This window comes from Mirounga leonina, unplaced genomic scaffold (assembly GCF_011800145.1).
Source record: "Mirounga leonina isolate KUSES-001 unplaced genomic scaffold, KU_Mleo_1.0 Mir_53, whole genome shotgun sequence".
Taxonomy (NCBI): domain Eukaryota; kingdom Metazoa; phylum Chordata; class Mammalia; order Carnivora; family Phocidae; genus Mirounga; species Mirounga leonina.
In genome coordinates, this window is record NW_023270807.1 from 85,779,283 (window position 1) to 85,806,660 (window position 27,378).

Genomic DNA, 27,378 nt, shown 5'->3' on the forward strand with positions numbered 1-27,378 from the left:
AACAGCAACCTCTCCTAGTTCTTGGAGTGGTGACAATTAATTCTGGTATATTGTGATTTGATGATTAAGTCTGTTTTTATACCATCCAAATTTTCCGAAGTTTTAAACTTTCTTGAGCTTATTTTTTCCCATGTCTGTTCTCCCAATATAATTAATATGTATCCTAAGAGTCTTATTATGTGCTAGCAAATCCCTTCCCAGCCTAGAGTCCACACCTATTGAGCAACTACAAAATTTTTATAGTCACTAACGAGGAGTACAAAAAATGGCAACGTGACCATCTCAGAAATGATCTGAAATTCTAGCTGAGGAATTTGAAGTCAGAAGATATTTTTTTCCCAACTAAAAAAATTTTATAGTTTTGGAAAACCTTAGCCTGTCTACTATGAAAGAACAAGTCACAGAGATCAATCAATAGAAAAATCTCAGAAACACCCAGTCTTGGTTGAGTTGTTACATAATTATTTTTGTGGGAACTGTGTGCTCATAGCTGATTTTATGTTGCATTTGTAGTCATAATGTCTTCTTATAAAACTGTTCCTAGTTCATATTGGTAGAATTAAATAATTGGTATTTCTCAGAAAGCCTGGTGTTTTCCCATAAACTCACTGTGTCTTATTTGCTTAAGATCTGCCATTGTAGTACAGTATATACCTGCATATAAATCACATGGTTCAAATCACATAAGGGCTATTTAGGATTCTTTGTGGAAGTGAATGGTGACATGCTGTCAAAGAATCCCAGAGTGATGTGTTTGGGATCAGCTCAAAAGGAGAAAAGACATGAGTTGGCAGAGAAGGAGCCTGGAAGGCAAAGAGTGAACAAGAGCTATTTGGGGAAGGTGGATCAGTGGGACTGGAGTTGGAAACTTGCCCATTTAATGAAAAATGTGCAGTGGGCAGGAGAGAGAAAAGGAAGAAAGATAGTGGAAAACCTCAAGTGATTCAGAGAGGACCTGTATAAGGACTTTCTAGCCCTATCAGCTGATTGAAAATGAAAGAAGCTGCCTAAAAAAATTATGCACATTGCACCGATACAGATACGTCAGGAGGGTCTCCTTCTTAGATGTTTAAGGAATTCATACATTGGATAGAAGATAGACTAGATGTCTGCCAAGATACGCTGTAACCTCTGAGATGCTGTGATTCTGTTATTTATATTGCTGAACATAGTATACGAAAGACATGGTAACACAGTTGAATACTTTGTAATTATAACTCTGTATTATACCCTGAGTTCACTGCAATGAGGTTTTTTTTTTTTTTTTTTTTTTAAGTACTAATACAATACATTTCTTTATGAGGGAAGATTACCCATTTCTAACTTGGTTTTCTAAATCCCAAATTAAGAAAAATCTGACCTCTGCTAGAGAAATAATAAAAATAAAAACCATAGTTTAGACTGAGATTTTAATATACAAGTATTACTTTTTATATTAGAATCTTTAAACCAAGTAAAATAATTAAAACCTGTATATTTTGCTGATAACATTTGGAATGGCCTGTATTTTGTCATATACTGTGGTATTCATAAAAGCCTAGATTTTTCTCAAGTAAATGAAGAAGTGACTCTTAAATGTTTTCATCCCCTGAAAGTTGGCTTTAGTGTTTCATTTTTTTCTTATGTTTATTTGCCAAGATGTGTATCTTGTACGAAGTGCAGTGAGAGCAGTGTTTATAACAGGGAAGTATGTGGTAGCTGGAAGTGCTTAAAAATTGTGATTTATGTTGGTTTGTGGCAAATTAAAAAAAATATTGACTTTGTAAGGCTCTTTTTACTGGTTACTTTATATAAAGAAATCAAACAAAATTATGAAGTTTCATTCCTAATATGTTTGATTATTTTGTATAATCAAACTCCTTTTTGCATTTGTAATGATTAATATATTCTTCTTCATTGTTATCTTGAAGTTGATATTTCAGATTTTTAATTCTGAGACCCTATTATATACTTGTCCTATAAAATGAATAAATTTTGTTGATTAACATTTTTACCAAATGGATACATTCTTGTGACTGACAAAAGGATGGCCCTAAATTTTCAGTGGACTTCACAAACTTTGTGAAAATGTCAGAAACCTTGGAAGAATGTGACTTTGGAGAAGGATAATGCCTATGTGTGATCCATAAAATTTATTATTGGCAGAATCGCAGAGCCCTATAAATAATTCACTTTCTTAAGACCCGACTGATACCTAGTGAATCCCTGTGTCATCATCAGCATTATTTAAAAGATGGCACAGAAGGTAACATCTGGGAGCCAATTCATCATTTAATTAAATTATCCTGTAATGAAATCTTCTGTAATGAGATTAATTTTAATTATTAATCAGGAGTTGACATGGGCACAAGGCACCATGAATAATAAATGAAAGTCTCTGTCTGTTCCATTTCTAAGATAGGACCTACTTTACTGCAACAGTGCTTTTTATACAGCAGTGCTGAGTCCTCACAATGTGATCATCCAAGAAGCTGGCTGATTTCTCTTTCAGAACCTAGAGAGAGGATAATTGATCAATACTTTCAAATTTGGATTCCAAATCTATGCATTTCCAGTGTGCCCCAGTGATTTTGAGCTGAAGTAGTTTTCATTTTTTAAAGTATTTTGAAGAAGTCAAAGATAGAAAATACTTTTACAAAGTAATCTGAGTTCAGTTCTTAATTCAGGTATATGAAAATACCACCATTTCCCTCCAACTTTATTAAATTATAAGTGACATAAAATGTTGTGTATGTTTATGGTAGACAACTTAAGGATTTGATAGATGTTTACTTTGCAAAGTGATTACTCCAGTAAGGTTAGTTAACACATCCATCACCTGACATAGTTACAATTTTTTGTTGTGGTGGTGAGAACACTTTAACATCCATTCTCTTTAAAGTATATAATACCATATTGTTAACTGTAGTCACCATGCCCTATGTTAGATCTCCAGGACTTACTCATCTGGTAACTGGAAGTTTGTATCCTTTGGGAAATGTCCCCTTAGTGGCTAAAAATAGTTATCACAGTCACACTTTGATGTCAACTCTAGGCTTATAATTGTGTTCTCTTACCACTGTTCTATCAGTTCCTGGCAGTCTGTCAGTGTGGGGTCCTGGCCTCCAGAGAGGCTTTCAGCTGTCCTGACAGGACAGGAGGATCAGTAGACTGAACCACAATTCAGTGGGGACTCAGCAGTGTCCTGGGAATACTGGGCATCTACGTGGTTGCCACAGAGAAGCCTTCCATGAGACCCTGGCTGTATTTGCTCAGGTCTTACACCTTCTCCTTGGTTGCCTAAAGGAGAGTCATAAAAAAGAGGAATGAGACCTTTTCTCTGTAGCCCTAGACACCAGGGTGAGGGCCCCATTTACAGGAAAGCAGACTGAATGGTCTTCAAACAAAACCAAACCCAGATCATCTCATCCCCTTGATTGAAACTCTTCAGTAGATTCCTAATTTCATTTAGACTAAAATTTAATACCCTTAATATAGCCACAAGGCTTGTGCAACTTCGGCTTTCTTTCAGTCCACCCGTGCCTGCCCCCCCCCCCATTCTGCTGTTGAACCTGTAATATTATTTTAGGAGTTGGAAGGAGCCACGATTTTTCCTACTTTGAGGGTTTCATTATGCAGTTCCTGTGGCCTTCTCCTGGATCTTTTCCCGGTGTGCTCCTAGTCTTAGCTTAAATGTCACTTCTTCCAAGAAGCCCTTCCAGATTCCCTGATCTAAATGATTTCTCCTCTGGTTTGTTATAGTCCTTCGTCACATCTCTATTGATTCATTCGATACTGTGTTAAATTATTTTGGACTTACCATGTTCCATGCAGCTTTTGCTTTCCTTTAGATAACTTACCAAAATTCGTACTTATGTAGTCATTTTCTATGATTATTTATTTATCTGTCCTACTAGACTAGAAGCCCCAAGAGGGAACATGCTGAAACCCTGGCTTAGTACCTGGTACAGAATATTCCTTTAATGAATACTTGATACATGAAAACAACAGAGATGAGAACTTCTTAACAATTTAATCTATCAGACCCTAGAATGGTCTTCCTTAAAAGGCAGTGCACTTTCCATTGGTGGAAATTTTAAAAAGAGGGTAGACAACTCTGTGTTAGAGTTTACCAACAAAAAGGGGATTTAAGCATCAGAAAGGAAATTGAAACCGATGACCGTATAATTTTACTGTAATTTGGTGTGGTGGTGGTTTTAACGTCAAGGAAATAATCAAGAATCAGTTGCTTACTAATTAACTAAGACAACTTCACTTTTTGGTGCTAGTCTCTCAATATTTGTTCAGTATACATAGAACATTTTTCTGATTTCTTCTTTCAGCATTTATTGAGCATATGCAGCGAAAGTGGAGACGACTGGCTCAGCATCGGAGCCATGGCAGTGTCCAACCCAGATCATCCCCTGTGGTGCTTTTTCCTTTTGTTTTCTACCAGTTGTGTTAACAAGAACACCTTTCTTAATATGCTAGGATAGTAATGAATATTTAGGAAAGGAAAATTAAATAACATGATAATTGTAGTGAGTAGTATCACATTCTATAATCTGATTAGATTGTACTTTGCATTTTGGATGTCATTAATAGTTAATGACAAAACTTCTGCAGAGAATAAAATTATCTTGCCTTCTGAAGAAATTCCTGTATGATTAGGAAGTTTACTGTTGGGGTATTTATATATACATATGTATATGTAAATATAATATATTTATATATACACATACACACATACTAAGGAGCTCTTTCTTTCTGATTGGTAAAATTCCACTGCTCTCAGCTATCACTCAATCTTGACTACTTAGTGTAATTACGAAGAGAGAACAGAAGAAACATTGAGCCTCCACACAGTTCTCTAGCCTAGTTTGCTATTTCACTCAGTGACAATGAGTCAGTCTTCAGGAAGAATATTTCCTATGCTGTGTAATAGGCTTCAACCTAAAACATGACAGAAATTTGAATTAGCAGAGGCAGATGCTTAAAAGCAAAACATCTTTGTTGTTGTTGTTGTTGTCGTCATTACTGTTATTCTGGTTTTATAAGTCTGAATTGTCTCTGCTGTACCTCAAAGGCACTTAGGGACAGAATTTATGGAAGTATTTCTTCACACTTCTTGTGTCTAAGAGAAGAGATTCAAGCCTTCTGTGTTTTGCAACCAGAGATTTAAAATAGTCCAGTCCAGAATGGAACATTTCTTTCAACATGTTGTGTTTGCTTGCAGGTTGGTAGTAATTGAAAGACTGTCAGAACAGGATTTTTGTTGTTGTTGTTGTTGTTGTTGTTCTTGAGTGCTATCTGGAAATTGTATTAGTAATTGTGATTAGAAGGCCCTAGCTGGATGTAATTTCCTGCTGCCATGTGTCTAGTTGGCATGTGTCACCAGGGCCAAACATTTTAGCACAAACAAGAAGTTGTATTGTGTTTCAGTAGTTTTCCTACCCGAGCGTGCATTTGCCAATCTATCTGATCACTCTTAGCAAGAAAAAAAAAAAACAAGCTTAGTGACCTCCACCAAATTCTTTATAACATAGTATGTTTTATTAAGGTTCATTTCATTAAGGCTCTATTATGTACTTTGAAGGATGATGAGTATTAGCATTCATGTTAGAAATAGCACGTATAGAAAGAATATTTTAGCATCCATTTATCTTTTGTTGAGAATTTGCTTTGCCGAAATTTCAAAATCCAGCCAGTAACAGAGCTCCATACGGATCTAGCCAATAAAGAGTACACTTCAGCTAATTTTAGGAGTAAGAATGTCATCAAAGCTCTAATTGACCATTTTATATCGCTTTTGCTGTGATACAATGTGTTTGTTATAAGAGGGAATTCTATATTCCACAAAAGAAAGTTATTTTTAGACATGACTGATGATCTGGTAGAGGTCTTTCTGCATTTCTGTTTTTCAAGGTATAGCCCATTGATTCCAGATTACTAAAATTATCAATTTTTTTTTTTTTAAATGAAGAACTACAGCAGTGGTTCAGCAGTATGCCATTGTAAGTTTAGGGCTTTGCTTTGCTTTTTTAGAGAATTATAGATACATTCAATAATAAATTCTGGAATCTTTGTTTACTAGTTGATACATTTTTACAGGCACTTCCATCCTGTCTCTAAATAGTTCTAAAGGTGTATAAAAATGATTAGTAACACCATGCATCAGGATGGGTTATTCATTTATTCAACAGGTATTTCTTGAGCACCTACTATGTTCTAGGCACTGTGCCTGGTTAAAAAAAATAATAGATTCTGTTCTTGCCCTCAGGCTGCTCATAGTCAAGTTGGTCAAAGAGGGATAAAGCAAATAACCATGGAAATAAGTATAAAATCTGTCTTAGGGGTACTGCAGAGTCAGGTAAGTAGTTAAAAGTTTCTCTGAGAGAGGTATTAATTGAAGACTGAAACTGATTCCTGGGAGTTAAGCAGGTGGAGGTGCGTGGGGTGAAAATTCAGGTGGGGGGTAGCATGCACAGTGTGGGAGGAAGGAGTGTGGTGTGCTGTCAATGGAGCCTGGGAGTAAGTGAGCTTTAAGCGGAGTAAAGCTGTCCTGGTGAGTAGGGGCCAGAGTACAGGCCCTTGTAGGCTAAGTAAAGGTTGTTGTTGTTGTTGTTGTGTGTGTGTGTGTGTGTGTGTTTATCCTGAGAACATTGGGAAACCTTCAGGTGTTAAAATGTGTGTGCAAAGGTGTCTGTGAGAGAGAGAGAGAGGTTGAGAAAAAGATTTCCTTTTAGGAAAGATGTCTATGGCTGCACTGTAGAGCATGGGCTAGAGGCATAAAGGATAATGATTGTGATTTATTGTAACCCAAATGGAAGAAATTAAAACCCATGAATCCATAGTGATGCTTGGGGGTAGGGGGCGTGTGGAGAAAAGCTCTTCTTTACAGAAAAAAAAAAAATGCCAGCTATTTTAAGTAGAACAATAGAGTGTCACCATATTTGCAGTTCCTGCTTTAATAACTGATTGGGACATTGTTGACAGATGCTGAAACCAATACATGAATGTCTGCTGGGGAATAGTATATTCGTATGGTGCCAAAGTGATATCACTGGACACTGAGTGCTAATTACAGAAGAAAATTGTAACTTCCTAATGGAGGGTTTCCACTCAAACCAAGGGATTAAACTTAGTTTTACTCATGATGGGACAACCTGATAGTGGAGGCTTTGCATGTGATGCGATATGTAGTTCCCAGCCTCCCATATGCAGTATTTATGCAAAAGGAAAAAAGAAAAAGGTTGAACCTGACTATAATCAAGCCTCTGGACCTCACTCTGAGTTTTTGGAGAAGGTAAGAATGGAGGACCAATTAAATGACACCATAAGGTGGGATATTCTACAAGACTCCTGGCCTAGATGTTTTAGAAACTTGGTATCGTGGATTAAAAAGATGATGAGGTTGTTTAATATTAAAATAGATTAAAGAGATTTAACAACAAAACATCTTATAAAAAAATTCATTATATTGGTTTTAAAAAAACTAAAAACAAAGAGACCTTCTTGGGGTGATTGGGTATTTTAGAGGATTTTATGGTATTGTTAATACCATCAATGAAATGAATGTGTTCTTAGGAGATGGCATGTTGAAGGCTGAGATGTCAACCTACTTCCAAATGATTTAACAGCAATAATAAATATATCATAGATAGAAATAAAGACAAGTAAACATGAAAACATTGGAAGAATTATGGAACTTAGCCCGAGAACATCTGAGGGTTTGGTGTACTATTCTTTCAATTTTTTTTTTTTTTTTTTTTGGTCTGTATAAAATTTTCATAGTAGAAATTTGGAAGGAGAGAGCAGACAGATAGCAAGCTGGGTAGTTACTTGACTCGGCCTGTGCATCTGGTTACAGGATTTCTAGTACTTGACAAATTAGAGCTGGTGAGATGATCCTTTACCAATTCAGAAAGTCACCCTAACATCTACACCCCCAAATCTGCCAAATCCTCCAGGTTTTGAACACCTGGAGTGAAATCACATCCGGAGTGTAAATGTGTGTTTTGTGGTATGAGTCTCAAACTCTGTATGCCTCCACTGAGAGTGTGGGACTTTAGGATTGCTTTGTGCCTGCCACAGATAGAATGTACTTGACTTCACACAGGAAGAATGGTTGTGGAATATGGGTCAGGAGGCTCCTGCAGTTTACCTGATAGTCGATGATATGATAGCTTCATACCAGGATGGTGGTGATGAGAGAGAGAAGTGTAAGATGTGAGAGAAAGGTAAATTTTAGAGGTAAAAAATGACATTATATTGTTAATGTTATATTGCTAACGAGGAGTAAGGCAGAGTGGGTTATAACGGATAACTCTTAAGTGTCTGCCTTGTGTAACTGGAAGAATGTTGTAGTTAGGCATGGAGAATCAGAACTCTGACCGTCAGCAAGTTTGGGAAGAAAGATCCAAGGATTGGTTTTAGACATAGTGGGTTTGAGATATTTTGAGAAAATAAGGTGGAAACATATTGGGTGGTTAAATATAGTTTGGCTGTAAAACAGACCTTTAGAAAATACTGTAGTGCATTTCTTTTGTACAAAATAGCACTGATTTGGCGTACTTCCCTAATTATTCTTGTTTGAAACAGTTTCCAGACAATTAAATGATGAGTTCTTTCTAATTTTAATCTTTGAAAAAACACTTTTCTGTAGTTGTTATTCTCTATGAAGCTGTTCTGTGTAAAAATATTATATAAGCTTTTTTTTTCCAGAATTTCTCCAAATATAAAACCTAACATTAATTCTCTGTTGGGATTAGAAAAAAGCCAAAACCTGGAGTGCCTGGGTGGCTCAGTTGGTTAAGCAGCCAGCTCTTGATTTTGGCTCAGGTTATGATCTCAGGGTCGTGAGATTGAGCCCAGCATCCCATCAGGTTCTATGCTCAGAGAGGAGTCGACTTCAAGATTCTGTCTCTCCCTCTCCCCTCCCTTTCACCCCTGCCAAATAAATAAATAAATCTAAAAAAAGAGAAAAAGCTAAATACCAACTTAGAGTACTTTGTGGGCTATCTAATCATTAGTCAAAAATTACCAAAATATTACTACTACAAGTAATAGTTATTCATGTTAGAAACATTAGAAAAATTCTGAGAAAAAAAGCCATTTGTAATTTCACTAGCATCGATACTGATAATTTATGCTCATTTTAAACTCAAATTATATACGTGCTTTATATGTAGCTGGTGAATTTATTCTTTTTGTACTACCCATGTAAATTTTGCCATATTTATTCAACAAGAGGTAACTGGATGGTTTGTTTCACTTCAAATGAACATGTATTTATATTCCAGAGTGTTTCTTTCAGGAAGGTCTCTACTTAATTTACATTGACAGCAATTCATAAAAAGTAAACCTTTTATTTTTACCTCTAGAAGTTATATAGATGTCACGACCATTGAGTTTTCTTACAGCTGTATCTTTAAACAAATGATAGTTTAATGTAAGACCATGGCCTTGATACAGCACTGATTGTGTTGTTCTTTTACTCACTGCCACATTTGTGCCTTAAAATAATTTCTTAGGAAACATTACAGCATCCACACTTGTGGTGTTTAACTTAAATATGGCATGATAATTGTAAAAGAGGTAGCAATGTTAGTTCTTGCCAAAATCACACAGCATTGTCTATGTGCATGCACACGCACACACACACACAGACACACACACATAATAAAATTTAGAAAATGATCACCAATTACTTGCCTTTTTTTGTCATCTCAGAAACAGGGAGATACATTATGTACTAGACTCTTCTATGCATTGATTGTCATAGTCCTTTTTATCACTACAAGAAGACCTTATTAGGTACTGAAATCAGTGTTGGGAATGCAGGGTGTGGTAAGGAACGTGTTGTGCTGGATATCAGGAGACAGGGTTCTTTGCAAACTGGGCCACAGACATGTCATATGTCTTTGCACAAATCATCACTGATGAACTCATCATTTGGTAAGAAGTTGTATAGCCCGTAAAGGCAGCTGGCTACGTGGCCAGGAAAAGGGACTGCTTTTTTAGATTTCTGTTAAAGCAGCACAAGGTAGTGAGGTCCATCAGGAGAGACCCAGTTCATTTTTTTTTAAGATTTTTTTTTTTATTTGACAGAGAGAGACAAAGCAAGAGAGGGAACACAAGCAGGGGAAGTGGGAGAGGGAGAAGCAGGCTTCCCGCTGAGCAGGGAGCCCGATGCGGGGCTCGATCCCAGGACCCTAGGATCACGACCTGAGCCGAAGGCAGATGCTTAACGACTGAGCCACCCAGGCAACCCCCCTAGTTCAGTTTTGTTAAACCTCTGAAGGAGACAAGTTCAGATACAAAGTCCAAATTGCTCTTGGGGGTGAGTGGAGCTGTAGCTTCTGAATATCTAAGCAGTTGCTGTAAACCCCAGTGTGTTTGCTGTCTGCCTTTAGAGACCAGCAGGTGTATGATGGTTGCAGTTAGGTCAGACTGGTTTAAATGGCCAGAGGTGGTACAGAGCCATCAGTGGAAGAATATCAGATTTGTTTGTTTTTAGGATTGGGGAAATATAATTATGTGTGTCTGCAAAGCCCAGATCGTCCCTGGAGAGGAAATGGAAATATGCAAGAGAAATGAGAGGGAAAAAGTCATTCTTGCTTATTGGTAAGATTATCCTCTGAGAGGATGATCATGGATTCCTGGCTGCCTAATGAAACATGACAACCAGAAGGGGCCTGTAACCTACAGTGTGGGCAGAATATTCAGTGGAAATGTGGTTTCTGAAGTGATAAAAAGAAGAGCTTGTGTTTAGAGAGGGTCTACTAAGAGTTTAAGCTCTGATGGGTTGATTAATAACCAATATGACAAGGTCCAGGTAGATGTTTATAAGTAGCTAAAGTGGAGAAGGACGTGGGAGGTCAATGACTTGGAGGCATTGAAGGACTGCTTCCAGAGGGCAGAAAAGGCCAGTAACATGATGTTGAATCATCAGGGATGATGGCCAAGGGTGGATTACAGAGGTGTGTAAAATAGTAGCTGAAACCAACAAGCAAGTTTGGAAGATTGATCATGGGATTGGTAAAATTTAGCAACCAATATGGTTAGAGGTTAGTATAAGGTAGTGGGAAGGACTTAAAAGAGAAGGGAATGTTAAGTCACAGTACCAGAATTTGTCATATCCATTGAAGTGGGTTAAAAAAAAATGTCACCAATGTTAAGAGTATACATAAGCTTACCGTGTTAAAGTGTGGGCAAAAGTTCATTTCACACCCTTTCTGTTTACTGGAGGGATTGTGGTTATAGACACAGACAAGCAGAATTTAAAAGCAAAGCAGCAGTTTGTAGACTCTCATGTCTTGTTTTTTTGCCAGATTGGTTTTGGACCACTCCTCTGGATACAAGAATGCTGCTTCTTCTGCCTTTACCCCTTGAACATACACATCTTTCACTCAGGACTTGTGCCATTTGAAAGGGCATGGGTGTCTTTGACCTGGAGTGCTTTCAAGGTCACCCTAATTCCTCTCTTCACATTCCCACAATGTAGGTCCTTCGGGTAGCCTAGACATCGGTTCAGTATGTTTGTCTATGCCTCATTTTGCAGAATCTTCCTTAAAAGACCTGTTAAAATGTGTGTTCGGGATACTCAGATCCAGGGTGAATGCCCAGGGTATATACAACAGCAGGTGGAAATGTAGGAGGAATTGCACTTTATCATTTTCTAAGTCTTTGGCTACACGATAAGTGACTTCCATTTAAAATCCAGTGCACCAGCAAATCGTGTTGGCCAAATCTTCAAAATTCACCCATACTTTAACCACTGCTCATCACCTTCTCTAATTTCATGCTGATGAGAGGCACAGGCTTGAAGAAATCTTCCTTTGTGTTCACTTGCCCCTCTACATTTCTTTCTTCACACAGCAGCCAGAGTGATTTTTTTGAAAATTTACATGAGTAATGCCACTCCTCCGCTCCAACCTTCCATTGACTTCCCGTGTGACTTACAGAGAAGCCCATCTTTATTGGACCACAGGGCTCAATGACATCAGTGTCACCATCCCTGCGGACCTCAGCTTGGAGTCCTTTCTCTCACTCCTTTGCAGCTCCTTGGCCTCCTTGCTGTTTTCAGACCCTCAAAGCACAGTTCTGTGTTGGAAGTCATACACATCCTTCCCCTGGAAGATTTGTCTCCCATTTATACTTAGACTTCCTTCTCTCATGTCTGTGAGGTCTCTGTATAAGTATTACCTTATCAAACCATCCCAATCCTCTCTAATTTCTTTTCCAGCTACATTTTCTCACAGACCTTATCATCATCTGACATATTGTGTATTTTACTTACTTGTCTATTCAACTCCACTAGAATGCATACATCAACAAAGCAGAGATTTTTGTCTGTTTCATTCATGCCTTATCCCTGAGTGCCTATAAAGTACTTCAAACATGGTAGGTATCCATTCAGTGTTAGTTGAATGAATAAATGATTGGATGGACATATGGATGAATTTAGCCTAGGTGGTAGTTTAAATTTTAAAGTTAAGTGGTAAAGCTAGGATTGATACTCAGGCCACATTTTGGTCAAAGCCATTACTCTTTCTGTATTACCATGTGAATTAATCTGGATCCCTTCCCGAGAGATATGGACAAACATTAACAGTGGAGTCCTTTGTAGAGTCAGGTATAATGTTAAACTTTAAATCCCAGATGCATTTGGCTTTATGAACTACCAAATAAAAATAGTCTAATAAATTCTAGTTTGGAGGTGTAGCATTGAACAGAATTTAGAAAATTCTTTTCTGTCATTGAAACAAAGGACTTTTGCAATAGGTGAATAAAAAAAAACATTGACTCACAAATGACCAGCTAAGGGAGAGCCAGATTTCTAGATAAGTAGGACAAAAAAATTTCCACTGTTTCTCACCAACTATGTAGCTAATGGGGATGGTGGCTTTAAGCCAACTACCACTTAAGGGGGAAAAAAAAGCTTACCATTCAACAAGTGAATAGTTAGTGTGGAATGGATAGCATCTACTGAAATTTGATTTTCAGCTCTCTCCCCAAGTGACTGAAGACATTTTTTTCAACCTGTTTACTTTTGTAACATGTCTTCTCATAGTCAAAATCAAGGTTAATTATATGAGAGTTTGTGGTTTAATGCTACTGAAGTTTCTCAAAAATATCTTGAGGTGTCATTGGAAACATGCTGGGACCCTAAATAGGCTGACTGACCAGGGGCATTAACTCACAATGGTCAGGGCTTAGGGGCAATTTACTGACTATAAGACCGTGAGCACCAAATCCAGATCATAAAATCTCAGCAAATGAGTTGAAGTTGAGACTAGCCTAGATTGGAACCAACATCTGTAGGTTTTTTCTGTGGCAGGGTAGAGTCAGGTGGGTGGTACCATGAAGCCATTTTCGATCTGGTCTGATAAAAATCTAAGGATGAATTCTAGCCCTTTGGTATAAGTAAGGTACATAGGCAGTTCCAGTCCCCAGAAGGGCTTCATGAAGCCTGGACACATTTTCATTGTCTAGCCAAATGTGCTGAATTTCAAGACAATTGTATGGACCCATCATGGGCAAAGGGAGACAAATAGAGGTCAGCAGGCCAATCGGGGCAGGGAATGACTGTTTTGTCATAAGCATCTAAATTTAAGTCCTTTATTACCCAGGATTATCTGAGAACAAGGTACATTGCTGCTGTCCATTTTAAAATATCCACTGTTACACATGTGGTTTCTAATATCTTTCTGAACTTGACTTAAGGCATACGGTGAATTTATCCTTCTTACTATAATTCCTTGGCTTTTTTTTTTTTTTTTTTAGATTTTATTTATTCATTTGAGACACAGAGATACAGAGAGAGAGAGAGAAAGCATGAGCAGGGAGAGAGGCAGAGGGAGAGGGAGAAGCAGGCTCCTCACTGAGCCAGGAGCCCGATGTGGGGCTCGATCCCAGGACCCTGGGATCATGACCTGAGCTGAAGGCAGATGCTTAACCATCTGAGCCACCCAGGAGCCCCTCTTTGGCATTTTTATATCTAGGTCTGGCTAGGGTAAATAGATATTGACAAGAGAATTTGGAATTTCTGAAATCTTTATTCAGTATATATGAATCATCAAGGAGGTTTTGATATAAACTAAAACAGCACTGATTTGTTTTAATGGTGAAAATTCTCTTATATTTCAATGCTGGTATATCTTTTATATAGTACAGACTTGATATCTAGTTGTGCACTGTGCTAATAGTTCTGTATTCTGAACACTATTATCTGTATTGGGCTTATTGATCTTTATGATTTTGATAGAATGAATTTGTGTGTCATTTATTTTGTAAGTTACAGAGGAATGAGCAGTTGCCATAAATAATGATAGCTTACAGATCAATGGCTATTTTGAGTTCTTTGATTTATTGGTTTTATAAGTTTCTTCTCAGGAGGTAGGGAGTAAATTGATCTTTGAAATGTTTCATGAACTGTTCTAGATTACGTGCAGATACCCTGGGGAATGAAGGAGTGAGGCCACTTTAAGAAGAGCTTGACCTTAGGCTAACCCAACAAAAGCTCAATTGTGAAGAGATCCATCAGAACAAAACTGTACCCATTAGCAGATTTCGTTCCTGCATATGACTCCTCAGTTGAATTGAATTTACTGGGATGGGTCTGTGATTTGTCTTTTACTTTAGATCTGTTAGTGGTTTTCATTTCCTACTTTACTTGTATACTCTTTTACTGTCTCTTCTCTGCCCTCCTTGGGTCTCAGCCCTCTTTCTCCATTTTGTTTTTCTCGTTTAGACCTTGATCCTACAAGTGGGATTCAATTTCAGCAAGTATCCAGATGGGTATTAGTCTCATTCCCTAGCAACTAGCCCCACCCTAGCCCAACAATCCCTCTACCTCCACCACCAACAATTAGCTTTCCACCCCAACCCTCCGACCCGCCACCATACACACATTATTTAATTGTATTCTGATGCCTTTGCTTTAATAGACTTAACAAAGACTAATTATAACAAATAGCACACCATTATGCCATTTACAAAGTATTTATATATTTATTTTCTTATTTGAGATAGTGGTTGCTATTTCAAAATAAAAAAAGAAGAATGTTGTACTTAAAGGAGAACTATATTTTTCATAAATACTTATACATATTTACATATAGTAAGAAAGTGTCCACATATTATGAATATTTTCTTACTACAGGGTAGGAAATCAAATATTATGGACTCATATTTACAAAGTTTATCTTACCAGAAAAATATTTTCCCCAAAGTCTTACAATTTGATAGCCATTTATTTATCAATGATTTTTATTCACTATTAAAGAAATCATTACTTTGGCCTTGTTTGTCATACTCTGATATAAAAGTGACCTGCTGTTCTTGTGATGAGAAGAGAGAACAGGAGATTCTTCAGTGTGGGTACAGATGAAGGTAGTGAAGCAGAGCATTACAGGGAAATACATAAGCATGTGTTGACCATTGATTAATGTTAGGCACAGTTATATGCCAAGGGCATTGCACTGGAAGCCAGGAGACCCAGGTCCATGATTAGATGACCTAGCTGACTTATCGCAGGTCCTTGGTTTCTGTACTGAAGTAGATCTAGGACCTTGTGATTTCAAGTATGTGTGATATGGGATGTCCATGTTCTTTTTACTTTTGAAAATATTTCTGATGTTTTTTGATTTTTTAAAAATAGTTTGACAGATTTAAAGCTATGTTTCAGTTTTTTGAGAAGTTTGCTTTTGCTTATGACTATATAAACTTACTATATCAGTCTTATCTGATTGGTCAAGATTTTGGGTTAGTTTTACAGTCTGATTTGGTTCCATTTATACTTTGATCAATTTTAGGTAGTAAAACAATTGAAGAAAACTGCCTTTAGACAAAGTTAGTATTTAAATGAGACGGCATTTGTTAAATATCATATATGTTTATATACTATATATTTATAAATTATATAAATGAAATATATTTCAATATAGTATTGTGTATAAATGTGCATGTATACATAACCAATTGTGGATTTTTTTTCAAGAGAATATTAAATCGTTTATTGATTACACATGATAATGGATGATACACAAGCTTTAATCCCATCTATAATTTTATCTGATACCATAATTCAATTTAGATATATTGCATAGGATGTGCCAACAATCATATTAATAACCAAATAAACTCCAGGACTTTGCTTGGGTGACCCTTTTAATGGTGAACTCCAGGTCACAACACATTAACTGTCAGTTCAACTACACCAAGGTTTGTGGAGACAATGGCGTCTGTGCCCAAGCAGGTTGCAAATCAATTTCGAATGGAACCTGGCATCACCCTGAAGGAATTCTAACTTCACATTGTTGGGGTAGTATACCAAGATGGCGTCAGAGTAGACTAACTTTACACAGCACATTTTAAAAAGACACATTTATTCAGCGTCATGATCAGACTATTACATTTAGCAATCAACAGCATGGGTGCAAAAAAAAAAAAAAAAAAACTACATTAAAACCCTTTGTTGGAATGCTTTACACTTTCCACAGAACAGAAACTAAAATAACCTGTTATACAATTAGTCACAAATACAGTCCTCGAGTTTTTTGCCCATACACATGAGTATTGTCTAAAACATGTCTTCTTTGTAGCAGCTAGGCCCTGCCACCACTGTGCTTGGCTGAGTTCACAAATCTGTTGTAACCTGTAGCTTCCCCGTCCCTCCTCTGGCTCTCCTCTCCTGCTAAGCTTTGTTTCCTGGCAGTAATTAAAACCTTCTGCCACTGCCATAGCTACTGCTGCTGCTGGAACCACCATAGCCACCTTGGTTTCGTGGTTTGGCAAAGTATTGGCCTCCACCACCATAGGGGCCAGAGCTTCTGCCTCCAAAATTTCCTCCTTTCATGGGTCCAAAATTTGAGGATTGATTGTTGTGATTGCCAAAATCATTATAGCTTCCGCCACCTCCAAAGTTGCTTCCATCATTACCAAATCCGTTATAGCCATCCCCACTGCCACCATATCCACCACCACCTCGACTGCCACCAAAGCCACCTCGACCACTGAAGTTCCCTCCACGACCAAAGTTGTCATTCCCACCAAAACCACCTCCACGACCACCACCAAGGTTTCCAGAACCATTTCGACCTCTTTGGCTGGATGAAGCACTAGCCATCTCTTGCTTAGATAGGGCTTTCCTTACTTCACAGTTGTGGCCATTCACAGTATGGTATTTTTGAATGACAATCTTGGCTACAGAGTCATGGTCATCAAATGTTACAAAAGCAAAACCTCTCTTTTTGCCACTGCCCCGGTCAGTCATGATCTCGATCACTTCAATTTTCCCATACTGTTCAAAATAATCTCTTAGATGATGTTCTTCAGTGTCTTCTTTAATGCCACCAACAAAAATCTTTTTCACAGTTAAGTGGGCACCAGGTCTTTGAGAATCTTCTCTTGAGACAGCCCTCTTTGGTTCCACAACTCTCCCATCCACCTTGTGTGGCCTTGCGTTCGTGGCTGCATCCACCTCCTCCACAGTGGCATACGTGACAAAGCCAAAGCCTCTGGAGCGCTTGGTGTTTGGATCTCTCATTACCACACAGTCCATAAGCGTTCCCCATTGCTCAAAATGGCTCCTCAGACTCTCATCGGTTGTTTCAAAGCTCAAACCTCCGATGAAGAGCTTCCGCAGCTGTTCAGGCTCTTTGGGAGACTCTGACTTAGACATGACGGCGGTGGGAGGGGAGACTTTAACGATGCTTACTCGGCGGCGTCCACGGGCAGAAAGGAAAAGCCCAATTGTGGATTTTGATAAATATTTTTTAATCATATCAAAGTGGCATCTCTTCCTTTATTCATGCATTTTCATTTGTTTTGTAACAACATGAATGATGTAAAACTTTTATGGCATTTATGTAATATTATGCCATGTGTCAATATCATCAGAACTGAGAAACTTACTGGCTTATGTCCTAAAAATACCACAAATTCCTTGGGTTTTTCTCCTTTCTGTTTAATCTGATTAAATAGATGGCCTTCCAGTTTGGAAATAAACAGTCTTACTTCTGAAAGAATACTGGATATTCCTCCAAGTTTCTTTAATTAAGTAAAAATGTTAGCTATTGACATGCTGTTTTCATAAGTATATGTATATATGGAACTATAATCTAATCTAGCTTTTAAAAATGAATAATAGATTTAATGGTTCAAAAGAAAAGATGTACAAAGTTATTTTGTGGAAGAAAGAAAATCATTAAGCATGATTTTTCCATATAGTTTGCTTATAGTTTACTGCAGCTCTTACATGGACATGAAGTGGCAAGGATGGAATGTATAGACTTTGCCACTTGGGTCTTATGAAAAGTTATATTTTGTAGCATGGATTATTTGGCCAATCTCTTTTAACAAACTAAACTTTCCCACAATCTTATGAGGAATAGGGATACTAAATATGATGTGTATGATATATCTTTGCAGAGACACACACAAATGAAGATGTACTAAAGTATTTTTTTTTAGATTTTATGTATTTATTTGAAAGAGAGAAAGAGAGAGAGAGAAAGAGGCGGGGGGTGGGGGGAGCAGAGGGAGAGGGACAAGAAGACTCCTCACTGAGCCAGAGTCCCAACGCAGGGCTCAATCCGATCCCTTGAGCCTGAGATCATGACTTGAGCCAAAACCAAGAGTCGGATGGGATGCTTAACTGACTGAGCCACCCAAGTACCCCATTACTCAAGTATTTTTGATTAAAAATGTAAGTCCAAAACCTGGGTATTTAACTTTTAACTTCCAAAGATAAGTCATCAACTTTGTCGATTATCAGTTTTATTATCCATTAATAATATTTTTAGGAGGTAAGCCGGTAAATTTCTCAATTCTGATGATATTGATATTGGAGGTAGAATTATGTAAATTCCTTAAAATTTTTATATTATTTATGTTTTATAAATCAACTGAAAGTGGAATGCAAACAGCATATGTAAAGAGATGATTGACTAGGCTTTTCTGTTTCATCCTATGTTTCAGTAACAAGAGGCAACGTACCTATTTTTGATCATATTTTAGTTCAATCTTTAAAACTTAAAATTGAGAATAATTGTAAGTAAAATGTGAATTTGTCTAGTTCAATTTTAAGAAAAGTGATTCTGTAATAAAAATAGTCTATTCATCATATTGTCCCTCAATTTTCAGGGCATTCTGAAATGTATTTTACTATTTACCTCTGTACGATATGTAATGCTTAGGAGAAGATAAGGACATCTTCAGAGAAAGGGTGTTTCTAATTCAGAGTTACTCCAACCCTGGTTACCTGGAATGAAAGGTTTGGTAGAATACAGACCTGCAAAGAGCTTGAGGGTATAGATTACCTCCCTCAGTTGAGTGCACTCACCGGAACCCACCTGTGGGGACTGTGTCAGGCTTAGTAATTTGGAGAGGAAACTGCTTTAGGGAAATTATTGCTTGATATGATTGAAATTATTTGTTCATCCATTTGTCTTTTAAGCTTTTTAGGTTATGTTTCCACTGTGCTCCAGAGGTATGAAGTGTATTTTTTTTAATTATAGGTTTAAACAATTTTAATTTTGGTCAGACTTTGCACTAAAATTTAATATAGATTATCTTCCAAGGGGTAGTTGCATAGTCTTTCTTACATATACTTAGAGAATGTACAGTTTGGGCTTTAAAAAGAGTAGAAATAAATAACTGGAATTAGTATTAAAGGAACGCTTCCTCAGATCGATTACAATTGATAAAATTTTAAAAATCTCATGCTTAGAAACCTTGTGGACTCCAAATTATAGTCAGGATATTCTAAAATTATCTCTTTTCTGCTTGTTGGTACAGTTCCTTAACTATCCTTTTCTCAAAATAGTGGCTAATATTTATTGGGTGATTCCTTTGTCACTAGAAGCTAAATCCTTTGCATAACTGATTTTATTCTATCTTCTATCCACTTTATCTGGCAGGCATGCCCATTTTACAGTGATGGGGCAGTAGTTTGCCCCGGTCACATAGCTCAAGAGTGGCCAAGTGCGGATTTTCATCATGTCAGGCTGACTCTAGATTCTGAGTCTTAACCCCCACACCATAGTGTGCCCAGGACTACACATGAGGCAGAAGGGCTTTTCCTTTTTCTACAGCTGAAGGCTTATGGAAATATAAGAGTTGTTTTAGTGATGAGGTATGACCAAAATACATTTACAAAGTCTTGGGTGATACGTTTTTGTAATGGTGAAGATCCAGTCCTTCCTTTAAGGAGCCCATGGTTACTTGAAGATAGACAGTTGAACAAATAATTGCAGTGTGTTATTATAAGGGTCAAAGAAGAAAGTGGGAAGTCTGCCATGAGGAGGGCTTTGGAGAAGACCAGACACTTGAGAGAAGTGGGAGCAAAATACTCCATTCCTTTGTATGATTGACCTTCTCCTGTCAACTTTGTTCAGCATTTTATGATATTCTTTCTATATATCTCCATTCACATGAATTTCTGATCATGATATTTATCTTATATATTTCTCTACACTTTCATTGTAGTTGGTTTTCATATGCTTTTCAGTTTCTCTTTATGAGAATTTAAAATGTGTATTTTATTTTATGAGGTTCTTAAGGAAAGATAGTGATGATTTTATTTTTTCATTTTTTTATCTCAAAATATATTGTACACAACTCTTTCCCCTTCTAACTTGTGAGTGTAAAATGTGTAAATTATACCCTTAAAATGGGACTTAGAGTGGAAGTGTCATGCGAAATGGTGATTATGCACATCTCCCCATCCCCTATTTTATAGCTATCATATCTAATAGTAAATACTGAAAAGGCAAGGCAGCTGCCTAGATTTGGCACAGGGTAGAGAAATAATCAATGCTAACCCTTATCATGAATTACTCTGTACCAAGCCTTATGGTCAGCATTTTTCATAGATTATCCTATTTAATGCCCACAACTCGACACATAGGTAATGATTGTTATGCTCATTTTAGAGATGATGACACTGAGCCACAGAGTTAAAGAACTTGTCCAAGGTCACGTCCCTACCTAGTAAACTGAGGACATCTGATTCTAGACCCTCTATGCTTCTTTTCATGGGGGCTTCTAGGCTTTGAGAGAAATCCATACTTTATGGACTGGTCATAACTTTGTATTCATTCAATAAATAGTCAGCGTGGATTTTCTACTCCAGATTAGATCCATCTTTTTCTGTGTGAGGATTGTGTTTAAATGTTACCATGAGAGGCCTATCTTATGGGCGTGAGTAGCTCAGGTGATCAGGTGGGCCTTGTTCATGTCCGGGCTCTGCCATACTAGTTATATGACTTTTACAAAGTCACTTTGTTCTCTAGCACTGAGTTTCCTCATGTGGCAGGGGATATTTTCAGTGTCTTCCGCCTTTCACAATCGACGATACCAGGTTGCTCTAGTATCACTCTTGCTTACATATGCTATAAATGGAAACCTTCAGATGTATGTAATGGGCACTCTTTTCATCTCTCTTATCTTTCCACATTGGATATTTCCTTCATGCTCGATTTATCCAGTCCCTGTATTTTTAAATACCATTTTGATGATGAAGATTCACACGTTTTTATCTCCAGCCTTCACCTTTCTCCTGCTCTGCAGACATCAAATCCATCAACAATACTGTTGTCTCTACCCTTAAAATATAACCAGAATGCGATCAACGTCCAGTATTTTTATTTCTATGAGGCCTGGCCCAGGGAGCTCCATCTCCATCTGTATGGTTGTAGAACCTCCTTGCTTGTCTTCCTATGGCATATTCTTTCACAGCCCAAAGTGAGTGTTTTAAAACTTCAGTCAGATCAGGTCATTCCTCTACTTAAACCTTCCACTGGCTGCCAGTCTCACTCAGCATCAAAGTCATAGTTCTAGAGTGGCCTAAAAGGCTCTGCATGATTGATCAGGCCCTTGGCTGCCACTTTGATATTACCTCCTATTTCTCTTTTCCTCGGTGCTGTACTCTAGCCAAATTAGCGGGTTGTGGTCTTTGAATACACCAGGACATCATCCTAAGGGCCTTTGTACTTTATCCCCTGCCTAGAAACTTACGGGTCAAATATCTCCATGACTTACTTCCTTGTCTCTTTTAGGGGAGACACATATTAGGCACTCACTAAACATTTACTGGGCTAATGTGTATGAATGGATAAATGAACGAATGAGTGAATGACTGTGTCTAAATTTTATTAGGAACTTGTATCTTCATTCGGTAATAGTTACCAATTAGTGCTAGTCTCTTATTCCGATAGCTAGGACTCATGAGTGTATGCCAGAACGAGGTACCTTGAGGCCCAGGCAATAATGTCAACATGTGAAATGCTTTGGGTGAAAAGTGGTACAGAGTGGTGGGGGCTATGTCCAACCAGAAGGTCAAGAAAGTACATCTTCATGTGAAACTTCCAATCCATTTCAGGGGAAGAGGGTGACAGATAGTCATCAGATTAACTATGAAGAAGCTAATTTTCCATAGACCTAAGTGCTGTAAAGATGTAAAACAAAAACTAATGATGTACTACATGCTGACTAAATGAACATAATTAAAAAAAAGATGTAAAACAAAATGCTGTGGTAGAGAGCGCTAGCCTAGGAGTAGTGGCTAATTTACAGAGTAGTTAGTGAAGGTGTCTTTGAGATGGTGAGGTCTGAGCAGAAACCAAACTGACAAGAAAAGGAACCATTCAGAAATCTGGGGCAGAGCTTCTAGACAATGGGCTATAAAATGAAGAAACTGGAAAGCAGAAAGGAGCTTACTGTGTTTGGGGAACAGCAAACAGGATGACAGGCTGGAGTGCAGTGAGTGAAGGAGAAAGCCGAGCAAGGCCAGGTTGGGGAAGTAGGCAGGGACCATGTTTGTTACAATGTAATTATAAAGGTGACCTTAGATCCCACAGTGTAAAGTTTGGCTTTTATGTGAAGTGCAGTAAGTGGGAAGGCATTGAATAGCTTTAAGCATAGTCTATTTTGTATTTGGAGCAGAGACCTTCATATTTTCCTTTTTTAGTTTAGACTCATGGTCACAAATATTTTGCATAGCTACTGAACACACACACACACACCACACACACATACTCTTAAAGTTTTATGAAAATATACTTTATTGTGCACAGGACATTCTGATATTTCTATTCCATGGCATAAAACAATTCTGGGTTCAATTTTATGACCCAGTAAAGAGCCACATCCTGCAGTTTGAGGAAGAGTGTTTTAAGCCACTCTCGCTTTGTGTTCCAAAAAAGGGAGAGCATGGAGAAGGTTTCTGTAACAGCGAAGAAGACATACTATACTGTCCTGGACTAGGATTATCATTGTGCAGATGGAGAGAAGTGTAATGGAGAAGGATTGAATCTGAAGGAGATCTTTTAAAAATCCAATTTATTGAGATATAAGTTACCTACAATAAAGTGCATGCATTTTAAATATAACGTTTGGTATGTTGTGACAAATGTGTACAGCAATGTAACTGCCACCATAGTCAAGATACCGAACACTTCTTTCACTCCAAGAAATTCCTCATTCCTCTTTGCAATCAGTAAATCTCCCTTTCCCCAGGCCCAGGCAACCATTGATCTTTTTGTAACTATAGATTAGTTGTACCTTTTCTAGAATTTCATCTGAATGCATTCAGACAGTGTGGTATCTTTTTGTTTGACTTCTTTCTCTTAGCATGATGCTTTGGAGCTTCACCAAATTCTTGAGGGCATCAGTAATTTGTTCTTTTCATTGCTGGCATAATATCCAATTGTGTGGCTCTACCACATTGTTTATCCATTCAGCAGCTGGTGAACATTTAGGTTGTTTGCAGGTTTTGGGGGTTATTATGGATAAGCTATGAACATTCATATACAAGTCCTTCTGAGGATTTATGGTTTTATTTTTCTTGGGTAAATACTTAGTTGGGAGTAGAATTGGTAGGTCATATGGTAAATGTCTATTTACACTTATAGGAATCTGCCGAACTATTTTCCGAAATGGTTTTGCCATCTTACATTCTTACCAACAATGTCTAAGAGTTCCACATGTCCCACCTTCTCATGGACACTGGTACTGTCTTGCAAATTCTAACTTTCCTGGTGGGTGTGTAGTGATATCTCCTTGTATTTTTCATCAGCAGTTCTCTGGTAGTAATGATGTTGAGCATCATTTCATGTGGCATTGACCACTGTATATCTTTTGTGTGTGTGTTAAGGGTCTGGTTAATTCCTTTGCCCATTTATTATTGGATTTCTTATTTTGGGATGGTAAGAGTTCTTTACATATTCTGGAGGCAAGTCTTTCATCAAATGCAGGTATTGGTAATATTTTCTCCCAGATTGTGATTAAAGGTGTCATTTAAAGAGCAATTACTTCTAAAATCTTATTTTCACCAAATTTGGAAAACCTTTTTAACATTTTTATGCAAACACTTTTTTGCTCCCTCCCACCTCAATTATACATGTGTTTGATTGCTTAATATTGCCCCACAAGCCTCTGTTTCTTTCTTTCTTTTTTTTTTTAAATATTTCTTTTTCTTTCTGTGTCTTAGTTTGCTATGTCCCCAACTTTGCTGATCTTTTCTATTTCAGTGCCAAATCTCCTGTTAATCTAATCCAGTGACTTTATTTTCATTTTAAATACTCCATATTTTGAGCTTGACAAATTCCATTTCATTATTTCTTACACAATTCATTTTTTTATTATATTCTTTTTTTTTCCATTTAAATTCTCAAGAATATTTATGATAATGGTTTTAATATCAATTTCTCCAAATTATATTGTCTTTGGTACTTCTCTTTGTATTTCTAATGACTGATTTTTCTCCTGGTTATGTTTTCTTTGCACGGCTGGTAACATTTTATGGGATGCTGAACATAATGAATGTTAGGGGCTAAGTATCCAGATTTTTTGTCTTTCTGTATGGAGTGTTAAGCCGTGTTTTAGAAAGCCATTAATTAACTTCCAAGTCAGCTTGAATTTTAGAGTTTGTTTTTAAGTGTTGTTAGGTGGGTCCAGTGTAGCCCTAATCTAATATTAGTTTTACCTTACCATTAAGGCATAAACTTTCAGGGTCTCATCAGAATGTCCCAGACATTCACTGAGGTCTTTCCACGCCAGCTGGATGCAGTGCAAGTGTCTTCTAGTTCTCTGTAAACTCTGCGTATTGTAGATTAGAGTTCATTGGTCATTCTTTTTTCTTACTTGTCATATGGAGTTTCAACCTCACGTGTGTACAATTTAGTTTTAGCAACTACATAACGGGGCCCCGTGAAGATTTCTAGAGCTCTCTGTCTGCATAGCTCTGTTATCCCCAGTACCCTGCCCCATGAATTTCAGGCTTCTTAACCTTCCAGAACTCTGGTAGCTGATTTCTTGTCTAAGATATCCCCTCCCTGCCTCACAATGCAGAAAGTGACTCTAGACAGAAAACTGTTACCATTGTAGTGCTCACTGTCTTTATTTCTCTCCTTTGCAGGATTACTCTGCTGACTTTGTCTAATGTCTAAAACCAACCGTTTTATATATTTTATCTGGATTTCTAGTTTTATCACAGGGAGGTGGGGAAAGTCTGATACAAGTTCTTTAACATGGTCAGGGATGGATGTCCATATGAGACTTTTTTTTTTTTAAATAATATTTTTTAATGGAAAATTTCAAACATATACAAAAGTAGAGAAAGGGCCCTAATGAATTCTTATACCCATCATCCATCTTTAATAGTTAATAAGAGAATACCAAATTTGTCTGTCTATACCTTTTGCCTAGTCCCCTCACCCATCTTAGATTATTTTTAAACCAATCATGAAGAAGAATTTAAAGCAAGAAGTGGCAAGACTTAATGCTATGTGAAAGACAAAAATAACAGAAGAGAAAATAGTATTTATTCAATCCCTACTTTATTACTGTTTGTTCTTGAACTATAGATCTAATTTCTTTAAATCTCAGAAACCTTACAGCTTAACATTTTTGAAGTCTGCCAAATATTTTTTAATTAATAAACTTTATTTTTTAGAGTATCTGTAGTTTATTTTTTAGAGTAGGTTCACAGCAAAACTGAGTAGCATATAGAGAAAGTTCTCATATTCTCCCTATCCCTGTGTATGCATAGTCTCCAACATTATCCACACCACAGTGATACATTTGATAAAAAGTGACAAACCTACACTGACACATCATTCTTACCCAAAGCCAAATACTTTCTAAATGTGCATTTGATTTGTATCTATATTTTTGTTGCTAGAAAGAATTGCAATTAGGCCTATAATTTCAGTAGTTTTTGTCCTTTAGGCCTTGTTTTGTGTACAAAATGTGTTCTAATTTGGCTAAAATTGATAAAATAATCTCACAACTCAGTGGCTGCCGTGGGAATGACCCATCATCTCTTGTTCAAAAGGAAGTTTGTTTTGAGATTTTTTTATTTATTATGAGGAATGGTCTGGAGTTTAAAAAGAGAAGAATGGAACAACATAGAAATATTTTAAAATAATATACTTAATATTAAATGAAGGAAACCATGCAATATGTTCATGTGCATTATAATTTGTAGTATTTATTTCTCATCTTTTACCTAGGTGGTTTGAAATGTCATATATACATATAAAAGTAATATAACATAGATACTGTGGAAGATATCTTAAAAGGAATCTAGAAAAACTGCATAACATCAATAGTTTTTTTGATGGAATAGCAGAATATTTTTTCTTTTAAAATTTCCTTTAATACTGTTTCATCAATAAACAGAAATGAAAATAAATGGAAAAGAAAACATTTGGAGAGCTATAATTAATGAACATAACCAGTTGACTTAATTTACAAAGCATGATGATCATGGGGCTGGAATTGCAGGTGCACCAAAAGGAGAAAGACAGAAAGAAAGATAAAGTTGAAGCCAAGTTTAATAAAAGGAAGAGTCTTACAGGGCAGAATGAAAGTTGGGAAATCAATGACCCCTAGCTAAACCAACAAATTTAATACTGCTAATGAAGCTCCACATGTCTTAGCATAAAATATCATGGTTGGTGATTGTGAAAAGTTGATAATCTTGCTGTCCCAACACTAAAGATATTTTAGACGTGTTTGTACAAGTTCGAATGATAATAAGTTCATAGTTTATTACCAATGAAAGCAAGCATGTATTACAACAAAAATCTCACCGTGGGTAGTATTTTCTCTACTTTGAATAAATTTCACATGGATTTAAAAAAAATCACGACCATATGTTGTGCTGAGAATGTTTATTTCTGTAACAATGGAGAGAATTTTCCTGAATAATAATATTATTATTATTATTATTATTATTATTATTATTATTATTATTATATTATTGAGTCATTCCTCTATTTCAGGTTTACATAAAATTTCTCAAATATCTGTTAATCAGTATTCTATTTCTAACACCTTGCCAGGGAAGAGCACTGATGTATGAGTGTGCCTGCCCTTCCATGTGGGATA

General features: G+C 37.0%; 2 protein-coding genes across 12 annotated transcripts in view; one reads left to right on the forward strand and one right to left on the reverse strand.

The window, feature by feature from the left end:
- EYA4 (EYA transcriptional coactivator and phosphatase 4) overlaps positions 1–27,378 on the forward strand; it is a 264,919-nt gene that overhangs the window by 80,710 nt on the left and 156,831 nt on the right. The window lies entirely within an intron of this gene.
- Positions 15,971–17,722, reverse strand: LOC118000798 (heterogeneous nuclear ribonucleoprotein A1-like). The gene has a single exon (XM_034990699.1). It carries the CDS (start codon positions 17,663–17,665, stop codon positions 16,703–16,705), a length of 963 nt encoding a protein of 320 aa, XP_034846590.1. The 5' UTR covers positions 17,666–17,722; the 3' UTR covers positions 15,971–16,702.